Raw genomic sequence first — 18,405 nt, forward strand, 5'->3', positions numbered from 1 at the left:
TTGAAGTAAAGGCTTGAAGGAAGTGAGGGACCAAGATGTATGAATATCTGGGGGGAATGGTTTTTAGGCATAAAAAATTAGCAGATGCAAAGGCCTGAGAGAGGAACATGCCATGATCTTGAAGGGACAGCAAGGAGATGAGTGTAGCTGGAGCAAGGAGAGCAGTAGGGGATGAAGTGGGGTGAGTGGATCATGGAAGACTTTGTAGATCATTGAAAGGACTTGGCTTTTACTCTGCAGTGAGAAGAGAAGCCATTGGAGGTTGATTGGTTGTTTTTTTCATTTCCCTAATGACTAAGGACGTTGAGGATTTTTTAATGTGCTTATTTGGCATCTGAATATCTTTGGTGAATGTCTATCCATATCTTTTGTTCATTTTCTTATTGGATTGTTCTCTTATTATTCAGTGTTGGGAGTTCTTTATATATTCCGGATGCAAGTCTTTTCTAAAATAAATGCTTTGCAAATATTTTCTCCAAGTCTGTGGTTTGTCCTTTCATTCTCTTAAAGCATCTCTTGAAGAGCAGACATTTTAAATTTTGATGAAGTACCGTTTATCCATTTTCTTTCTTTTATGGATTGTGCTTTTGATGTCATATCTAAGTAATCTTTCCTAGCTCAGAGTCACAAAGATTTTCTCCTTTGTTTTCTTCTAGACATTTTAGGTTTTACATTTAGGTCTATGATCCATTTTTTTTTTTAATGTTTATATATACTTTTTTTTTTAACATCTTTATTGGACTATAATTGCTTTAAAATGGTGTGTTAGCTTCTGCTTTATAACAAAGTGAATCAGCTATACATATACATATATCCCCATATCTCCTCCCTCTTGCCTCTCCCTCCCATCTTCCCTGTCCCACCCCTCTAGGTGGTCACAAAGCACTGAGCTGATTTCCCTGTGCTATGCGGATGCTTCACACTAGCTATCTGTTTTACATTTGGTAGTATATATAAGTCACTCTCTCACTTCGTCCCAGCTTACCCTCCCCCTCCCCATGTCCTCAAGTCCATTCTCTACGTCTGCGTCTTTACTCCTGTATGATCCATTTTTTATTTTTGTATATGATGTGATATGGACAAGGTTTTTTTTTTCCATATGGACATCCAATTATTCCAGCACCGTTTATTGAAAAGTCTGTATTTTCTCCCTTCAGTTACCTTTGCACCTTTGTCAAAAATCAGTTTTCCGTATGTATATAGGTTTATTTATTTATGGACACTCTATTCTGTTACACTGATCTAATTTTTCTATCTTTACACCAATACTAGACTGTTTTGTTTATTGTTGATATATGGTAGATCTTGAAAACAGGTAGTATTAGTTCTCCAACTTTGTTCTTTTTCAGAGTTGTTTCAGCTGTTCTCTGTTCTTTGCATTTCCCTATGAATTTTAGAATCAGCTTGTTAATTTCTACCAAAAAAGAAAAAACTCTGCTGGAATCCTTTTTGGGATTACAATTAATTGATAGATCAGTTTGGGGAATATTGACATCTTAACAGTATTGAGTATTCCATTCCATTAACCCAGTATACCTCTACATTTATTTAGATCTTTAATTTCTCAGCAGTGTTTTGTAGTTCTCATTGTATGTCTTACACATCTTTTGCCATATTTATCCCTAAGTATTTCTATTTTTATACTATTACAGAAGGTATTTTTTAAAACTTCTATTTTCCATTGGAGAGTTTTGAGCAGAAGAGTAACATGATCTGACTTCTGTTTTTACAGAATCACTCTGGATACTGTATAGATACTGAGAGGAGGGCCTGCGTAAGAGCATGAATACCAGTTAGGAGGCTACTGAAATAATTTTGTCTAGTGGGTACGGTCGTTTGGACCCTCGTGGTGGCAGTATGGTTGGTAGGAAGTGGTGGAATTCTGCATTTATATTGAGGTGGAGCCAACACAATGTACTGACAGATTAGATGTGGTTGTGAGAGAAAAAGAGGAAACAAGGATGACTTCAGGGGTTTGGGCTTGAGCAGCCTGAAGTATGGGAAGGATTCTGGGTGGGAAAGGTTTTGGAGAGATGGTTAGGAGTTTAGTTTTGGTCAACCTAAGTTCGAGTGTAAGCTGAGAGATGAAGAGAAAGATCTGAGGTGGAGATATAAATTCAAGATCTAGCCTATAAATGATATTTAAAGCCTTGAGACTAGATGAGATCACCAAGAGAGTAAGTATGGATAGAAAAAAGGAAGCGGTTTATGGACTATGTCCTGAGCCACTCCAGAGTTTTAAAGTTTGGGAGATGAAGAAGAATTATATGTTATGCTATACCTCTTATCTTTTAAATTACATAATTAGAAAAATAATTAATTTTCAGGATCCAGAGAATTCCAAACGTGTGGACATTGGTCCGTCTCCGGGACTAATTTATTTTAAACTATTATTTTTTATTATGAATGTGCTTTTAGAAAACGCATGTCTTAAATACTGTATGATATCACTTATATGTGGAATCTAAAAAATACAACAAACTAGTGACTATAACAGAAAAGGAGCGGAGTCACAGATACAGAGAAGAGACTAGTGGTTCCTAGTGTTGGGGGGGATATAGGGGTGGGGCAGTGGGAGTTACAAACTATTGGATATAAGATAGGCTACAAGGATGTATTGTACAACACCGGGGAATATAGCCAATATTTTCTTTCTTTTTTTTTTTTTAATTAATTAATTAATTTATTTATTTATTTTTGGCTGTGTTGGGTTTTCGTTTCTGTGCGAGGGCTTTCTCTAGTTGCGGCGAGCGGGGGCCACTCATCATCGCGGTGCGCGGGCCTCTCACTGTCGCGGCCTCTCTTGTTGCGGAGCACAGGCTCCAGACGCGCAGGCTCAGTAGTTGTGGCTCATGGGCCCAGTTGCTCCGCGGCATGTGGGATCCTCCCAGACCAGGGCTCGAACCCGTGTCCCCTGCATTGGCAGGCGGATTCTCAACCACTGCGCCACCAGGGAAGCCCCAATATTTTCTAATAACTGTAAATGGAGTGTAACCTTTAAAAATTGTATAAAAATTTTTTTTTAAAAGTACGTGTCTTGAAGTATTCAAGACATAAACTTACGATGAAGGAAACATTACTAGATTATCAAAGGAAATGAGTAAATATTTTATTTTATAAGATATCATCAGTGGGGCTTTTGTTTATTCTCAGCTGACAAATAGGATGCTAATAGTGTTCACTATGGGATGGGCTGACGCAGGTGATAATGAAATAGTTCTCAGTATTCTAGGCTTAGTCTCAGTAGTTCTAGACATTTGAGTTGCAATAGAGTAGGACTTTAGGATTATGGCTAAAACTAGTGGGAGGGCTATTCTATTGCCAAGGAAGACAAATAGTATAATAACATTCTCCTGTAGAGGAAGAGGAGGTGACATACACAGTCATTGATGAGTTCCAGCAGAAGTTTGGTGCTGCAGTAAGTATTGCCCTCAATCATTCTCCGTATTATCTGCAAATGGGTATCATGTCTATGTCTCATAAATTTCTCTCTTATTATAAGATCATTAATGTTTTTCCTAATGAGTTAACAAAACATCTGAGAGCCGGCTATTTGCCAGGCATTGTTCTGAGGTCTGGGTTAAAATAATAATCAAGACAAAGTTGTAGCCCTGAAGGAGCTTATTTTAATGCAAGAAAATAAACACATAATTGTATATCAACTGGTGATAAGTGCTATGAAGAAAAAGTGTAGTATGGTGAATAGAATGACAGGGAGTTCCTATTTTATTTAGGGTAGACAGAGAAAACCTCTGTGAAGAGGTGACATTGGAACAGAGATCTAAAAGAAGTAAGGGAGCTAACCATGTGGATATCTAGTAAAAAACTTAAAGAAGGCATAATTACAAGTGCAGAGGCCCTGAGGCTGAAGCACACTTGACTTGTGTGGAGGAACAGCAGGGAGGTCATTGTGGCAGGACCACAGTGAAAAAGAGTGTTAGGGAATGGAAGGGGGCAGGAGGCAGGTCAGGTAGACATAAGGATTTTGAGTTTGACTTGAGTAAGATGGAGAGCCATCGGCAGTTTTAGAGGAGAGTCAGAAATTTTTTTACTTATATTTTTAAAAGACCAGTCTAGATGCTCTATTTAGGCAATTTCTCTATAATCTTTTATTAATTTGAGATATGGCAGTAACTAATTATTCAGCCTAGGGTATGGTTCACAGTTAGACTTTAGGGAAGTCATTAAGTTTTTTGTTTAGAAGCAAGCTTATGCTCGTGTATGCACAGGTGTATTTTTTTTTAATTAATTAATTAATTAATTATTTTATTTTTGACTGTGTTGGGTCTTCGTTTCTGTGCGAGGGCTTTCTCCAGTTGCGGCAAGCGGGGGCCACTCTTCATCGCGGTGCGCGGGCCTCTCACTATCGCGGCCTCTCTTGTTGCGGAGCACAGGCTCCAGACGCGCAGGCTCAGTAATTGTGGCTCATGGGCCCAGCCGCTCCGCGGCATGTGGGAACCTCCCAGACCAGGGCTCGAACCCGTCTCCCCTGCATTGGCAGGCAGACTCTCAACCACTGTGCCACCAGGGAAGCCCCTGCACAGGTGTATTTTTTAAGAGAGTGTTAGCTTTCAGCAGATTCTTTGTTTTTTAAACAGCTTTATTGAGATATAATTCACTTGCCATAAAATTTACCAATTTAAAATGTACAGTTCACTGGATTTTAGCATATTCACAGAATTGTACATCCATCACCACAATGAATTTTAGAACATTTTTAATACCCCAAAAGGAAACCCCATATTCCTTACCCAACACCTCTAATCCCTTCTGAGTACCCCCAGCCCCTGGCAACTGCTAATCTATTTTCTGCCTCTATTAATGTGCCTGTTTAGGACATTTCATATAAATGGGATCATACGATGTGTGGTCATTTGTGATTGGCTTGGCTTCTTTTGCGTAGCGTAATATTTTCAAGGTTTATCTATGTTATAGCGTGTATCAGTATTTCACTTATTTTTGTTGCCAAATAATATTCCTTTGTATGGATATACCACATTTCATTTATCCTTTCACCATTTGATGGACATTTGGGTGGTTTCTACTTTTTGGCTATTATGAATAGTGCTGCTGTGAACATACATATACAAGTTTTTGTGTGGACACGTTTTCATTTCTCTTGGATAGATACTTACAAGTGGAATTGCTGGCTCATGTAATAACTCTGTGTTTAACTTTTTGAGGATTGGCCATACTGTTTTGCAAAGCTGCTGCACCACTTTACTTTCCCACCAGCAGGGCGTGAGGGTTCCAATTTCTCCACACTCTTACTGACACTATTATCTGTCATTTTAATTATAGCCATCCTAGTGGTGTGAAGTAGTATCTCACTGTGGTTTTGATTTGCATTTCCCTGAAGGCTAATAGTGTTAAGCATATTTTCATGTGTTTATTGGCTATTTTTTTCTTTTTTTTTTTTTTAAAGAGATGCTTCCCATTTAGTTTTTTTTTTTTTAACTAATTTATTTATTTATTTATTTATTTTTGGCTGTGTTGGGTCTTCGTTTCTGTGCGAGGGCTTTCTCCAGTTGTGGCAAGTGGGGGCCACTCTTCATCGCAGTGCGCGGGCCTCTCACTATCACGGCCTCTCTTGTTGCGGAGCACAGGCTCCAGACGCGCAGGCTCAGTAGTTGTGGCTCACGGGCCTAGTTGCTCCACGGCATGTGGGATCTTCCCAGACCAGGGCTCGAACCTGTGTCCCCTGCATTAGCAGGCAGATTCTCAACCACTGCGCCACCAGGGAAGCCCTTTCTTTTTTTTTTTAATTTTTGTTGGAGTATAGTTGATTTACAATGTTGTGTTAGTTTCAGGTGTACAGCAAAGTGAATCAGTTATACCTATACATGTATCCACTCTTTTTTAGATTCTTTTCCCGTATAGGCTTATTGGCTATTTGTATATCTTCTTTAGAGAAATATCTATTCATTTGCCATTTTAATTGAGTTACAAGAATTCTTTATATATCAACAGATGCTTTAAAGGGTCCATGACAACAACAACAAATAATAGGATAAGAATTTTTGCTCTGGAAATTTAAAGAGTTAGTTGGAAATTCTTATCAGTAGGGAAATACAGCTTTTGTTCCTAGTTTTGCAGCCTTCTTGTTGATTGAGAATGGAACTGAAGTTGAGTCCCCTTTTTTTATCATTGATGAAAGATACTCAGAATATAGAACACTTTATGCTCTGTAAAGGAAGATATTGTGCTAGTGTAAGTTACTTTGCCTTTCTATTCTTGAGTAATTTATCTACCTGTAAAATGGGGAGAATCTTGTGCCACGCAGATATTTTCATGGATTATGCAGTAAAGATTTTAGAATTGTATAATGTTTTGAAATATAAGAATATAGATAATAAGAGGACCAGCATGTGTTTCCAGGATACCCCTATTTCAGTTTTGAATAATTTAATGAATCCAAGACTTTAAAGGACCTGTTGAGTCTGTGTTTTTCTCATTCTGAACAGTAGATACTATGAGACTCAGCCACTGTGTGAGTTCCCTTTAGGTAAAGTAAATTGCTGTTCTTTGCATGAGGAATCTTGCCATAAAGACTAGAAACCTTTCGCTGTAACATCAGTGGTAACAAAAGGTATCTGAGTTTTCAACTCTTATTAGCATTTGCAATATGAATGATTTATTTTCCAGTTGTGGAATAACTTTGTGAACACTGAAAAGAGGATCAGAAGCATTCAGTGTGATTTGTGTGTGTGTGTGTATGTGTGTGTGTGTGTGTGAAGTAGACATGTGTTTTGGATTTTGTAAGTTTAAAAAAATATGATCCACTTTGTTTATTTCTAGCCATTTTACTTGTGCCATTCATGATGTCATAATTGCAACATTTATTTCCTGGAGATTTTTATTTTCTTCCTTTTCTTACCAGATGCTGCACATCAAGAAGCAAAGTGTCCTGAGTGTGGCAGCAGAAGGAGCTAATGTGTGTCGTCATGGGAAACTATGTTGGCTTCAGGTAAAAGATTCCTTAAAACTTTTTATTTTGAAATAATTGTAGATTCACTGGTAAATTTATTTTAATTGTCTTTTTTATGTCACCCCAGTGTCACTGTCCTATAGCTTGTTTGGAATGTCTTTCAATTTTCTTGTACTCAGTTTATTATTTTCAAAGGAGAGAGCTTCAGGGACTTCCCCGGTGGTCCAGTGGTTAAGACTCCTTGCATCTGGGACTTCCCCGGTGGCGCAGTGGTTAAGAATCTGCCTGCCAATGCAGGGGACATGGGTTCGAGCCCTGGTCGGGGAAGATCCCACATGCTGCGGAGCAACTAAGCCCATGTGCCACAACTACTAAGCCCGTGCTCTAGAGCACGAGCCACAACTAGTGAGCCTGCATGCTACAACTACTGAAGCCCACGCGCTTAGAGCCCGTGCTCCGCAAGAGAAGCCACCGCAATGAGAAGCTGGCACTTGTCGCAACTAGAGAAAGCCTGCGCGCAGCAACGAAGACCCAACGCAGCCAAAAATAAATTAAAAAAAAAAAAGACTCTGCTTCTACTGCACAGGTTTGATCCCTGGTCGAGTAACTAAGATCCTGCATTCTGTGTGGTGCGGCCAAAAAAAAAAGGAAAGAGCTTTATAATCATCGTTGCTGTCTCTGCTGTCTCAGAGGCTCTACCTGAGGTCTTCTTTCCCAGCTCTGTTCTCTTGCCTTAGACATATGGAGAATTTTTTTTTTTTTAAGATTTATTATTTATCTATTTATTGTATTTATTTTTCGCTGTGTCGGGTCTTAGTTGTGGCACCCGGGACCTTTGTTGAGGCCTGCAGGATCTTTCATTGCGATGCACGGGCTCCAGGCTGCGTGGGCTCTGTAGTTTGCAGCATGCGGGTTCTCTAGCTGAGGTGCGCGAGCTCAGTAGCTGGTGCACGGGCTTAGTTGCCCCGCAGCATGTGGGATCTTAGTTCCCTGACCAGGGATTGAACTTGCGTCCCCTGCATTGTAAGGCAGCTTCTTTACCACTGTACCACCAGGGAAGTCCCGAAATACAGAGAATTTCTTATCTTTCCTCTGGTTGGTAGATTTCCACAGAAGATTTCTGCCACATCATTCTCATTTTCCTGGATCAAGGAGATGTAGGTGAGGATATACATTATATCCAAAGAACTTTGTAGTGAGCCTTGAATAGCTAGAGGATGGGTAACCACCTTTGGATCAAACTCAGCATCATCAGTATTTAAGGGGGAGTGGGCCAAGAAAGCCAGCTGAGTTCCCAATCAACATCCTCCATCCTTTGAGTGAAGACCTACATCAGCCTACTGAGAGAATATTTTTATTAGGATTGGCAATCTGCCTTCTTGAACTCTTTCCTCTGAAGTGTTTACTTTCTCAAAGGGAAAGGAATGGAGGTATCAAGCCCAGTTTTGCTCAGGGATTAAATTGCCTCCCTCTTGTTCCATGCACTTTCTAGGTAAACCTTAGCTTTTAGATGACTAGGTTAGAGTTAGCAGCACAAATGAAAATTATTTAAAACAAACCTCCACGAACAACAAGAGCAAAAATAAACAATTTGGACACCATCAAATTAAAAAGCTCGAGATCGGTTCAAGATGGCAGAGTAGAAGGACATGCTCTCACTCCCTCTTTCGAGAACACCAGAATCACAACTAACTGCTGAACAGTCATCGACAGGAAGACACTGGAACTCACCAAAAAAGATACCCCACATGCAAAGACAAAGGAGAAGCCGCAGTGAGACGGTAGGAGGGGCGCTATCACAATAAAATCAAATCCCATAACTGCTGGGTGGGTGACTCACAAACTGGAGAACACTTATACCACAGAAGTCCACCCACTGGAGTGAAGATTCTGAGCCACACGTCAGGCTTCCCAACCTGAGGGTCTGGCAACGGGAGGAGGAATTCCTAGAGAATCAGACTTTGAAGGCTAGCGGGATTTGGTTGCAGGACTTTGGCAGGACTGGGGGAAACAGAGACTCCACTCTTGGAGGGCACACACAAAGTACTGTGCACATCGGGACCCAGGGGAAGGAGCAGTGACCCCAGAGGAGACTGAAGCAGACCTACCTGCTAGTGTCAGAGGGTCTCCTGCAGAGGCAGGGGTTGGCTATGGCTCACCAAGGGACAAGGACACTGGCAGCAGAAGTTCTGGGAAGTACTCCTTGGCGTGAGCCCTCCCAGAGTCTGCCATCAACCCCACCAAAGAGCCGGGTAGGGTCCAGTGTTGGGTCGCCTCAGGCCAAACAACCAACAGGGAGGGAACCCAGCCCCACCCATCAGCAGACAAGCAGATTAAAGTTTTACTGAGCTCTGCCCACCAGAGCAACAGCCAGCTCTACCCACCACCAGTCCCTCCCATCAGGAAACTTCCACAAGCCTCTTAGATAGCCTCATCCACCAGAGGGCAGACAGCAGAAGCAAGAACTACAATCCTGCAGCCTGTGGAACAAAAACCACATTCACAGAAAGATAGACAAGATGAAAAGGCAGAGGGCTATGTACCAGATGAAGGAACAAGATAAAACCCCAGAAAAACAACTAAATGAAGTGGAGATAGGCAACCTCCCAGAAAAAGAATTCAGAATAATGATAGTGAAGATGATCCAGGACCTCGGAAAAAGAATGGAGGCAAAGATTGAGAAGATGCAAGAAATGTTTAACAAAGATCTAGAAGAATTAAAGAACAAACAGAGATGAACAATACAGTAACTGAAATGAAAACTACACTAGAAGGAATCAATAGCAGAATAACTGAGGCAGAAGAACGGATAAGTGACCTGGAAGACAGAATGGTGGAATACACTGCTGCGGAACAGAATAAAGAAAAAAGAATGGAAAGAAATGACGACAGCCTAAGAGACCTCTGGGACAACATTAAACACAACAACATTCGCTTTATAGGGGTCCCAGAAGGAGAAGAGAGAGAAAGGACCCGAGAAAATATTTGAAGAGATTATAGTTGAAAACTTCCCTAACATGGGAAAGGAAATAGCCACCCAAGTCCAGGAAGTGCAGCGAATCCCTTACAGGATAAACCCAACGAGAAACACGCCGAGACACATAGAAATCAAATCGGCAAAAATTAAAGACAAAGAAAAATTATTGAAAGCAGCAAGGGAAAAACGACAAATAACATACAAGGGAACTCCCATAAGGTTAATAGCTGATTTCTCAGCAGAAACTCTACAAGCCAGAAGGGAGTGGCATGATATACTTAAAGTGATGAAAGGGAAGAACCTACAACCAAGATTACTCTACCCAGCAAGGATCTCATTCAGATTCGATGGAGAAATCAAAAGCTTTACAGACAAACAAAAGCTAAGAGAATTCAGCACCACCAAACCAGCTCTACAACAAATGCTAAAGAAACTTCTCTAAGTGGGAAACACAAGAGAAGAAAAGGACCTACAAAAACAAACCCAAAACTATTAAGAAAATGGTAATAATAATTACCTTAATAATTACCTTAAACATGAACAGATTAAATGCTCCAACCAAAAGACACAGGCTTGCTGAATGGATACAAGAACAAGACCCATATATATGCTGTCTACAAGAGACCCACTTCAGACCTAGGGAAACATACAGACTGAAACTGAGGGGATGGAAAAAGATATTCCATGCAAATGGAAATCAAAAGAAAGCTAGAGTAGCAATACTCATATCAGATAAAATAGACTTTAAAATAAAGAATGTTACAAGAGACAAGGAAGGACACTCCATAATGATCAAGGGATCAATCCAAGAAGAAGATATAACAATAATAAATATATATGCACCCAACATGGGAGTACCTCAATACATAAGGCTAACAGCTCTAAAAGAGGAAATTGACAGTAACACAATAATAGTGGGGGACTTTAACACCTCACTTACACCAATGGACAGATCATCCAAACAGAAAATTAATAAGGAAACACAAGCTTTAAATGACACAATAGACCAGATAGATTTAATTGATATTTATAGGACATTCCATCCAAAAACAGCAGGTTACACTTTCTTCTCAAGTGCGCACGGAACATTCTCCAGGATAGATAACATCTTGGATCACAAATCAAGCCTCAGTAAATTTAAGAAAATTAAAATCATATCAAGCATCTTTTCTGACCACAACGCTATGAGATTAGAAATCAATTACAGGAAAAAAAACGTAAAAAATACAAAAACATGGAGGATAAACAATACGTTACTAAATAACCCAGAGATCACTGAAGAAATCAAAGAGGAAATCAAAAAATACCTAGAGACAAATGACAATGAAAACACAACGATCCAAAACCTATGGGATGCAGCAAAAGCAGTTCTAAGAGGGAAGTTTATAGCTATACAAGCCTACCTCAAGAAACAAGAAAAATCTCAAATAAACAATCTAACGTTACACCTAAAGGAACTAGAGAAAGAAGAACAAACAAAACCCAAAGCTAGCAGAAGGAAAGAAATCATAAAGATCAGAGCAGAAATAAATGAAATAGAAACAAAACAACAGCAAAGATCAATAAAACTAAAAGCTGGTTCTTTGAGAAGATAAACAAAATTGATAAACCATTAGCCAGACTCATCAAGAAAAAGAGGGAGAGGACTCAAATCAATAAAATTAGAAACGAAAAAGGAGACGTTACAACAGACACAGCAGAAATACAAAGCATCCTAAGAGACTACTACAAGCAACTCTATGCCAATAAAATGGACAACCTGGAAGAAATGGACAAATTCTTAGAAAGGTATAACCTTCCAAGACTGAACCAGGAAGAAATAGAAAATATGAACAGACCAATCACAAGTAATGAAATTGAAACTGTGATTAAAAATCTTCCAAAAGTCCAGGACCAGATGGCTTCACAGGTGAATTCTATCAAACATTTAGAGAAGAGCTAACACCCATCCTTCTCAAACTCTTCCAAAAAATTGCAGAGGAAGGAAAACTCCCAAACTCCTTCTATGAGGCCACCATCACCCTGATACCAAAACCAGACAAAGATACTACAAAAAAAGAAAATTACAGACCAGTATCACTGATGAATATAGATGCAAAAATCCTCAACAAAATACTAGCAAACGGAATCCAACAACACATTAAAAGGATCATATACCATGATCAAGTGGGATTTATCCCAGAGATGCAAGGATTCTCCAATATACACAAATCAATCAATGTCATACACCATATTAACAAATTGAAGAATAAAAACCATATGATCATCTCAATAGATGCAGAAAAAGCTTTTGACAAAATTCAACACCCATTTATGATAAAAACTCTCCAGAAAGTGGGCATAGAGGGAACCTACTTCAACATAATAAAGGCCATGTACGACAAACCCACAGCAAACATCATTCTCAATGGTGAAAAACTGAAAGCATTTCCTCTAAGATCAGGAACAAGACAAGGATGTCCACTCTCACCACTATTATTCAACATAGTTTTGGAAGTCCTAGCCACGGCAATCAGAGAAGAAAAAGAAATAAAAGGAATACAAATTGGAAAAGAAGAAGTAAAACTGTCACTGTTTGCAGATGACATGATACTATACATAGAGAATCCTAAAGATGCCACCAGAAAACTACTAGAGCTAATCAATGAATTTGGTAAAGTTGCAGGATACAAAATTAATGCACAGAAATCTCTTGCATTCCTATACACTAATGATGAAAAATCTGAAGGAGAAATTAAGGAAACACTCCCATTTACCATTGCAACAAAAAGAATAAAATACCTAGGAATAAACCTACCTAGGGAGACAAAAGACCTGTATGCAGAAAACTATAAGACACTGATGAAAGAAATTAAAGATGATACCAACAGATGGAGAGATATACCATGTTCTTCGATTGGAAGAATCAGTATTGTGAAAATGACTATACTACCCAAAGCGATCTACAGATTCAATGCAATCCCTATCAAATTACCAATGGCATTTTTTACAGAACTAGAACAAAAAATGTTAAAATTTGTATGGAGACACAAAAGACCCCGAATAGCCAAAGCAGTCTTGAGGGAAAAAAACGGAGCTGGAGGAATCAGACTCCCTGACTTCAGACTATACTACAGAGCTACACTAATCAAGACAGTATGATACTGGCACAAAAACAGAAATATAGATCAATGGAACAGGATAGAAAGCCCAGAGATAAACCCACGCACCTGTGGTCAACTAATCTATGACAAAGGAGGCAAGGATATACAATGGAGAAAAGACAGTCTCTTCAGTAAGTGGTGCTGGGAAAAATTGGACAGCTACATGTAAAAGAATGAAATTAGAACACTCCCTAACACCATACACAAAAATAAACTCAAAATGGATTAGAGACCAAAATGTAAGACTGGGCACTATAAAACTCTTAGAGGAAAACATAGGAAGAACACTGACATAAATCACAGCAAGATATTTTTTGATCCACCTCCTAGAGTAATGGAAATAAAAACAAAAATAAACAAATGGGACCTAATGAAACTTCAGAGCTTTTGCACAGCAAAGGAAACCATAAACAAGATGAAAAGACAACCCTCAGAATGGGAGAAAATATTTGCAAGTGAATCATCGGACAAAGGATTCATCTCCAAAATATATAAACAGCTCATGCAGCTCAATATTAAAAAAAACAACCCAATCCAAAAATGGGCAGAAGACCTAAATAGACATTTCTCCAAAGAAGACATACAGATGGGTAAGAAGCACATGAAAAGCTGCTCAACATCACTAATTATTAGAGAAATGCAAATCAAAACTACAGTGAGGTATCACCTCACACCAGTTAGAATGGGCATCATCAGAAAATCTACAAACAATAAATGCTGGAGAGGGTGTGGAGAAAAGGGAACCCTCTTGCACTGTTGGTGGGAATGTAAATTGATATAGCCACTATGGTGAACAGTATGGAGGTTCCTTAAAGAACTAAAAATAGAATTACCATATGACCCAGCAATCCCACTACTGGGCATATACCCAGAGGAAACCATAATTCAAAAAGACACATGCACCCCAATGTTCACTGCAGCACTATTTACAATAGCCAGGTCACGGAAGCAACCTAAATGCCCATCGACAGACAAATGGATAAAGAAGATGTGGCACGTATATACAATGGAATATTACTCCGCCATAAAAAGGAACGAAATTGGGTCATTTGTAGAGACATGGATGCATCTAGAGACTGTCATACAGAGTGAAGTAAGTCAGAAAGAGAAAAACAAAGATCGTATATTAACGCATATATGTGGAACCTAGAAAATGGTACAGATGAACCAGTTTGCAGAGCAGAAATTGAGACACAGATGTAGAGAAAAAACGTATGGACACCAAGGGGGGAAAGCAGCGGGGGGTGGTGGTGGTGTGATGAATTGGGAGATTGGGATTGACATGTATACACTGATGTGTATAAAATGGATGACTAATAAGAAAAAATAAATAAAAAATAAACATTAAAACAAAACAAAAATTAAAAAGCTCTGCACATTAAAAGAAAGGATCAACAAAATGAAAAGGTAATCTATGGAATGGGAGAAAATATTTGCATACCATATAGCTAATAAGGGGTTAATATCCAAAATATATAAGGAACTCATAACAACTCAATAGCAAAAAAAAATAATCTAATTTAAAAATGGGCAGGGGGGCTTCCCTGGTGGCACAGTGGTTAAGAATCCGCCTGCCAATGCAGGGGACATGGGTTCAAGCCCTGGCCCGGGAAGATCCCACATGCCACGGAGCACCTAAGCCTGTGCGCCACAACTACTGAGCCTGCGCTCTAGAGCTCACGTGCCACAACTATTGAAGCCCACGCACCTAGAGCCCGTGCTCCACAACAAGAGAAGCCACTGCAATGAGAAGCTTGCACACTGCAACGAAGAGTAGCCCCCGCTCACCACAACCAGTGAAAGCCCACGCACAACAACGAAGACCCAATGTAGCCAAAAATAATAAATTAATTAAATTTAAAAAAAAAATGGGCAGGGACTTCCTTCATGGTCCAGTGGTTGAGAATTTGCGCTTCCACTGCAGGGAGCACGGGTTCAGTCCCTGGTCGGGGAATTAAGATCCTGCATGCTGTGCGGTGTGGCCAGTAAATAAATAAATCAATAAATAAACATTAAAACAGGCAAAGGATTGGGATAGACAGTTTTCCAAAGAAGATATACAAAATGCTAACAGGTACATGAAAAGGTGCTCAACATCACTAATCATCAGGGAAATACAAATCAAAACTACAATGAGAGGGACTTCCCTGGTGGTCCAGTGGTTAAGAATTCGCTTTCCAACGCAAGAGACGTGGGTTCAATCCCTGGTCGGGGAACTAAGATCCCACATGCCACGGGGCAACTAAGCCCGTGTGCCGCAACTACTGAGCCCGCGAGCTCTGGAGCCCGCACACCACAACTAGAGAGAAGCCTGCGTGCTACAACAAAAGATCGTGCGTGCTGCAACGAAGATCCCATGTGCTGCAACGAAGATCCTGTGTGCTGCAACTAAGACCCACAGCAGCCAAAAATAAATAAATAAAATGAATAAAATATTTTAAAATATAGCTATCGTTATTTAAAAAAAAAAACTACAATGAGATATCACCGCACACAGGACAGCTGTTATCAAAACGACAAGAGATAAGTGCTGATGAGTACACGGAGAAAAGGGAACCTTTGTGCACTGTTGGTGGGAGTGTAAATTGGTGGAGCCACTATGGAAACAGTACGGAGGCTTCTGAAAAAAATTAAAAATAAAACTACCATATGGTCCAGCAATCCCAATTCTGGGTGTATATCCAAAGGAAATGAAAACAGGATCTGAAAGAGATAACTGTATTCCCTTGTTCATATTGCAGCATTATTTACAATAACCAATACATGGAAACAACCAAGTGTCCATAGATGGATGAATAGATAAAGAAAACGTGATATATATATGTACAATGGAATATTATTCTGCCATAAAAAAGAAGGAAGTCCTGCCATTTGTGATGACATGGATGAACCTGGAGGGATTCAGCTAAGTAAAATAAGTTAGAGAAAGACAAATACCGTATGCTCTCACTTATATGCAGAATCTAAAAAAACCAAACTCATAGAAACAGAGAGTAGAGTAGTGGTTGCCAGGAGTGGGGGAATGGGGGAAATGGATGAAGGTAGTCGAAAGGTACAACTTCCAGTTATAAGATAAATAGGTTATGGGAATGTAATACACAGCACGGTAATTATAGATAACAATACTGTATTGTATACTTAAAAGCTGCTAAGAGAGTAGATCTTAAAAGTTCTCACCACACACAGATAACCATGTGAGGTAACAGATATGTTAACTACCCTCATCATAGTAATCCTTTTGCAGTATATACTTAGATCAAATTATCATGTTATATACCTTAAACTTACACAATGTTATATGCTAATTTTATCTCAATAAAGCTGGGGAGGGAGGAAGAAACCAAACCAAAACCTCTCTCTACCAAAACAAAAGGGTGGACTTCCTGGTAATGCAGGCCTGGGCACCTCTAGGTTATTTCCTAATTTTTCCCCTTTTGTTGTCTAGATACCAGAGGGGACATCCAGTTGGTTACAAATATCGTCTTTGTGACCAGAAGCAAATCAGTGGGCACGTTTTCTCCCACCAGGTCCTTGGACTTGTATGTTTAATTTTTTAAATCAAAGTATCACATGCCCTATGTATTAAAAGCAAAAAAAAAAATGCTAAAAGGCTTATGAGGACAGAAAAATCCTCACTCCATTTCTCTCTTCAGAGGTGGTGCTTTTTTTTTTTTAAGAATCCAGTAACAAGGTTGTTAAAGTACATGTGTACAGCACTTTACAGTTGACAAAGTACTTTGACAAACATTATTTCATTTACATTTTTCATTTCATTCTCCTGTAGGAGACCTATGATGCAAATGTTAGTCCATGTGATGCTGTTCCATAAGACCTTAAGATGTCTTTACTTTTTTCGTTGTTTTTTCTTTTTGCTGCTCTGAATGGGTGAGTTCCACTGCCTTGTCTTTGAGTTGACTGATCCTTTTCTTCTGCTTTATCTAGTCTGCTATTGAACCCATCTAGTGTATTTTTCAGTTCAATTATTATATTCTTTAGGTCTGTGACTTCTATTTGGTACTTTCTTACATTTTCCATCTCTTTGTTGAAGTGCTCAGTGTGTTCATCCATTCTTCTCCCCAGTTTGGTGAACATCTTTATGACCATTATTTGAACTCTTTATCAGGTAAATTATTTCTCTCCATTTCATTAAGTTTTTTTTCCTGAGGTTGACTCTCTGTGTTGGTTTCTATATAGTAGATGAAACAACCACTCCTCCCAGTGTTTAAGGAGTGGCCTCATGTAGGAGATGAACCTTGTCATTCAACCCTGCCTCAGCTCCTGGTTGTGTTTCAAACCTCTTTGCCTTGTCCAAGCAGCCTATTATATTTTTAATAGCTCCCAGTAGTTGAGGATGTGCCAAGACCTGTCAGTGTCCTAAAGGGGAGGATCTCAGCACATAGACTCAGGGTGACTGGAAGTGAGACCCTCAGGCATCAGTTTTTTAAGTATGCAAATATGTACATTCCTGTGGGACCACAAGCATAAACCTTGCTGGCCACCAGAGCCAGGCAATCTAGAGGTGTCCCCTGAGCAGCAGTTGCAGAAATCAGGGCTCCAGATGAGTGTCAAAGCTCTTTTCTGGGTGATATAGGTGAGCTGGAGCAAGGGAGAGCGTCAAGATGGAGTCCACAGCTTATGTTTCTTGAGAGCAGCTCCATAGGCCACTAATGTGTACCAATCCTGAAGCCTGCCCCTCAGGCTGAAGCTCCAGGATGAGCGAAGAGCCCTCCTTCACAGAAAGACTGGAGAGTGTGCCCCAGTCCACTGTCTGTGCAGTGCCCTAGGGGTGGTAGCCTGCCAAGAACTGTCCCTCCGATTGCCACAGTCCCACGAGACCCAGGAATACAAGCCACCCTGGCCACCAGAGCCATGCCATCAAGGGGTGTCCTCTGGTAGCAGCCTCAAAAACCAGGGAACCAGACACAAAAAAGTACAGAGGCAACTACTTTTAACATGTTGAAATGTGTCTATTTTCCTTTTTTGATAATATGCTTATTGCTCTTTCTTTACTCATCAGTTTTACAAATTATTAACTTTTATTATGCTAAACAAAGATTTTGCTCACTTATAGCACCCACACCTCCCTAGAGCCTCCCAATTTAGTTATATCCCAATTTTAAAAGATTTTATTTTTATACAATTTTTAAAGGTTACTTTCCACTTACCGTTATCACAAAATTGTTGGCTGTATTCCCCATGTTGTACAATACATCCTTGAGCCTATATTACACCCAATAGTTTGTACCTCCCACTGCCTCACCCCTATATTCCCCCCACCACTGGTAACCACTAGTTTGTTCTCTGTATCTTTGAGTCGGCTTCTTTTTTGTTATATTCACTCATTTGTTGTATTTTTT

The 18,405-nt window shown here is 39.6% G+C and overlaps 1 protein-coding gene across 2 annotated transcripts in view; it reads left to right on the top strand.

The window, feature by feature from the left end:
- Positions 1-18,405, top strand: part of EXD1 (exonuclease 3'-5' domain containing 1) — a 39,101-nt gene that overhangs the window by 9,116 nt on the left and 11,580 nt on the right. For both annotated transcript variants that reach the window (XM_061182238.1, XM_061182240.1), the window contains 2 exons: positions 3,360-3,418; positions 6,881-6,967. In XM_061182238.1, the coding sequence (XP_061038221.1) occupies positions 3,360-3,418; positions 6,881-6,967 (146 nt within the window). The remainder of the gene's footprint in view (positions 1-3,359; positions 3,419-6,880; positions 6,968-18,405) is intronic.

This window comes from Eubalaena glacialis, chromosome 2, assembly GCF_028564815.1.
Source record: "Eubalaena glacialis isolate mEubGla1 chromosome 2, mEubGla1.1.hap2.+ XY, whole genome shotgun sequence".
In the NCBI taxonomy this organism is placed as follows: domain Eukaryota; kingdom Metazoa; phylum Chordata; class Mammalia; order Artiodactyla; family Balaenidae; genus Eubalaena; species Eubalaena glacialis.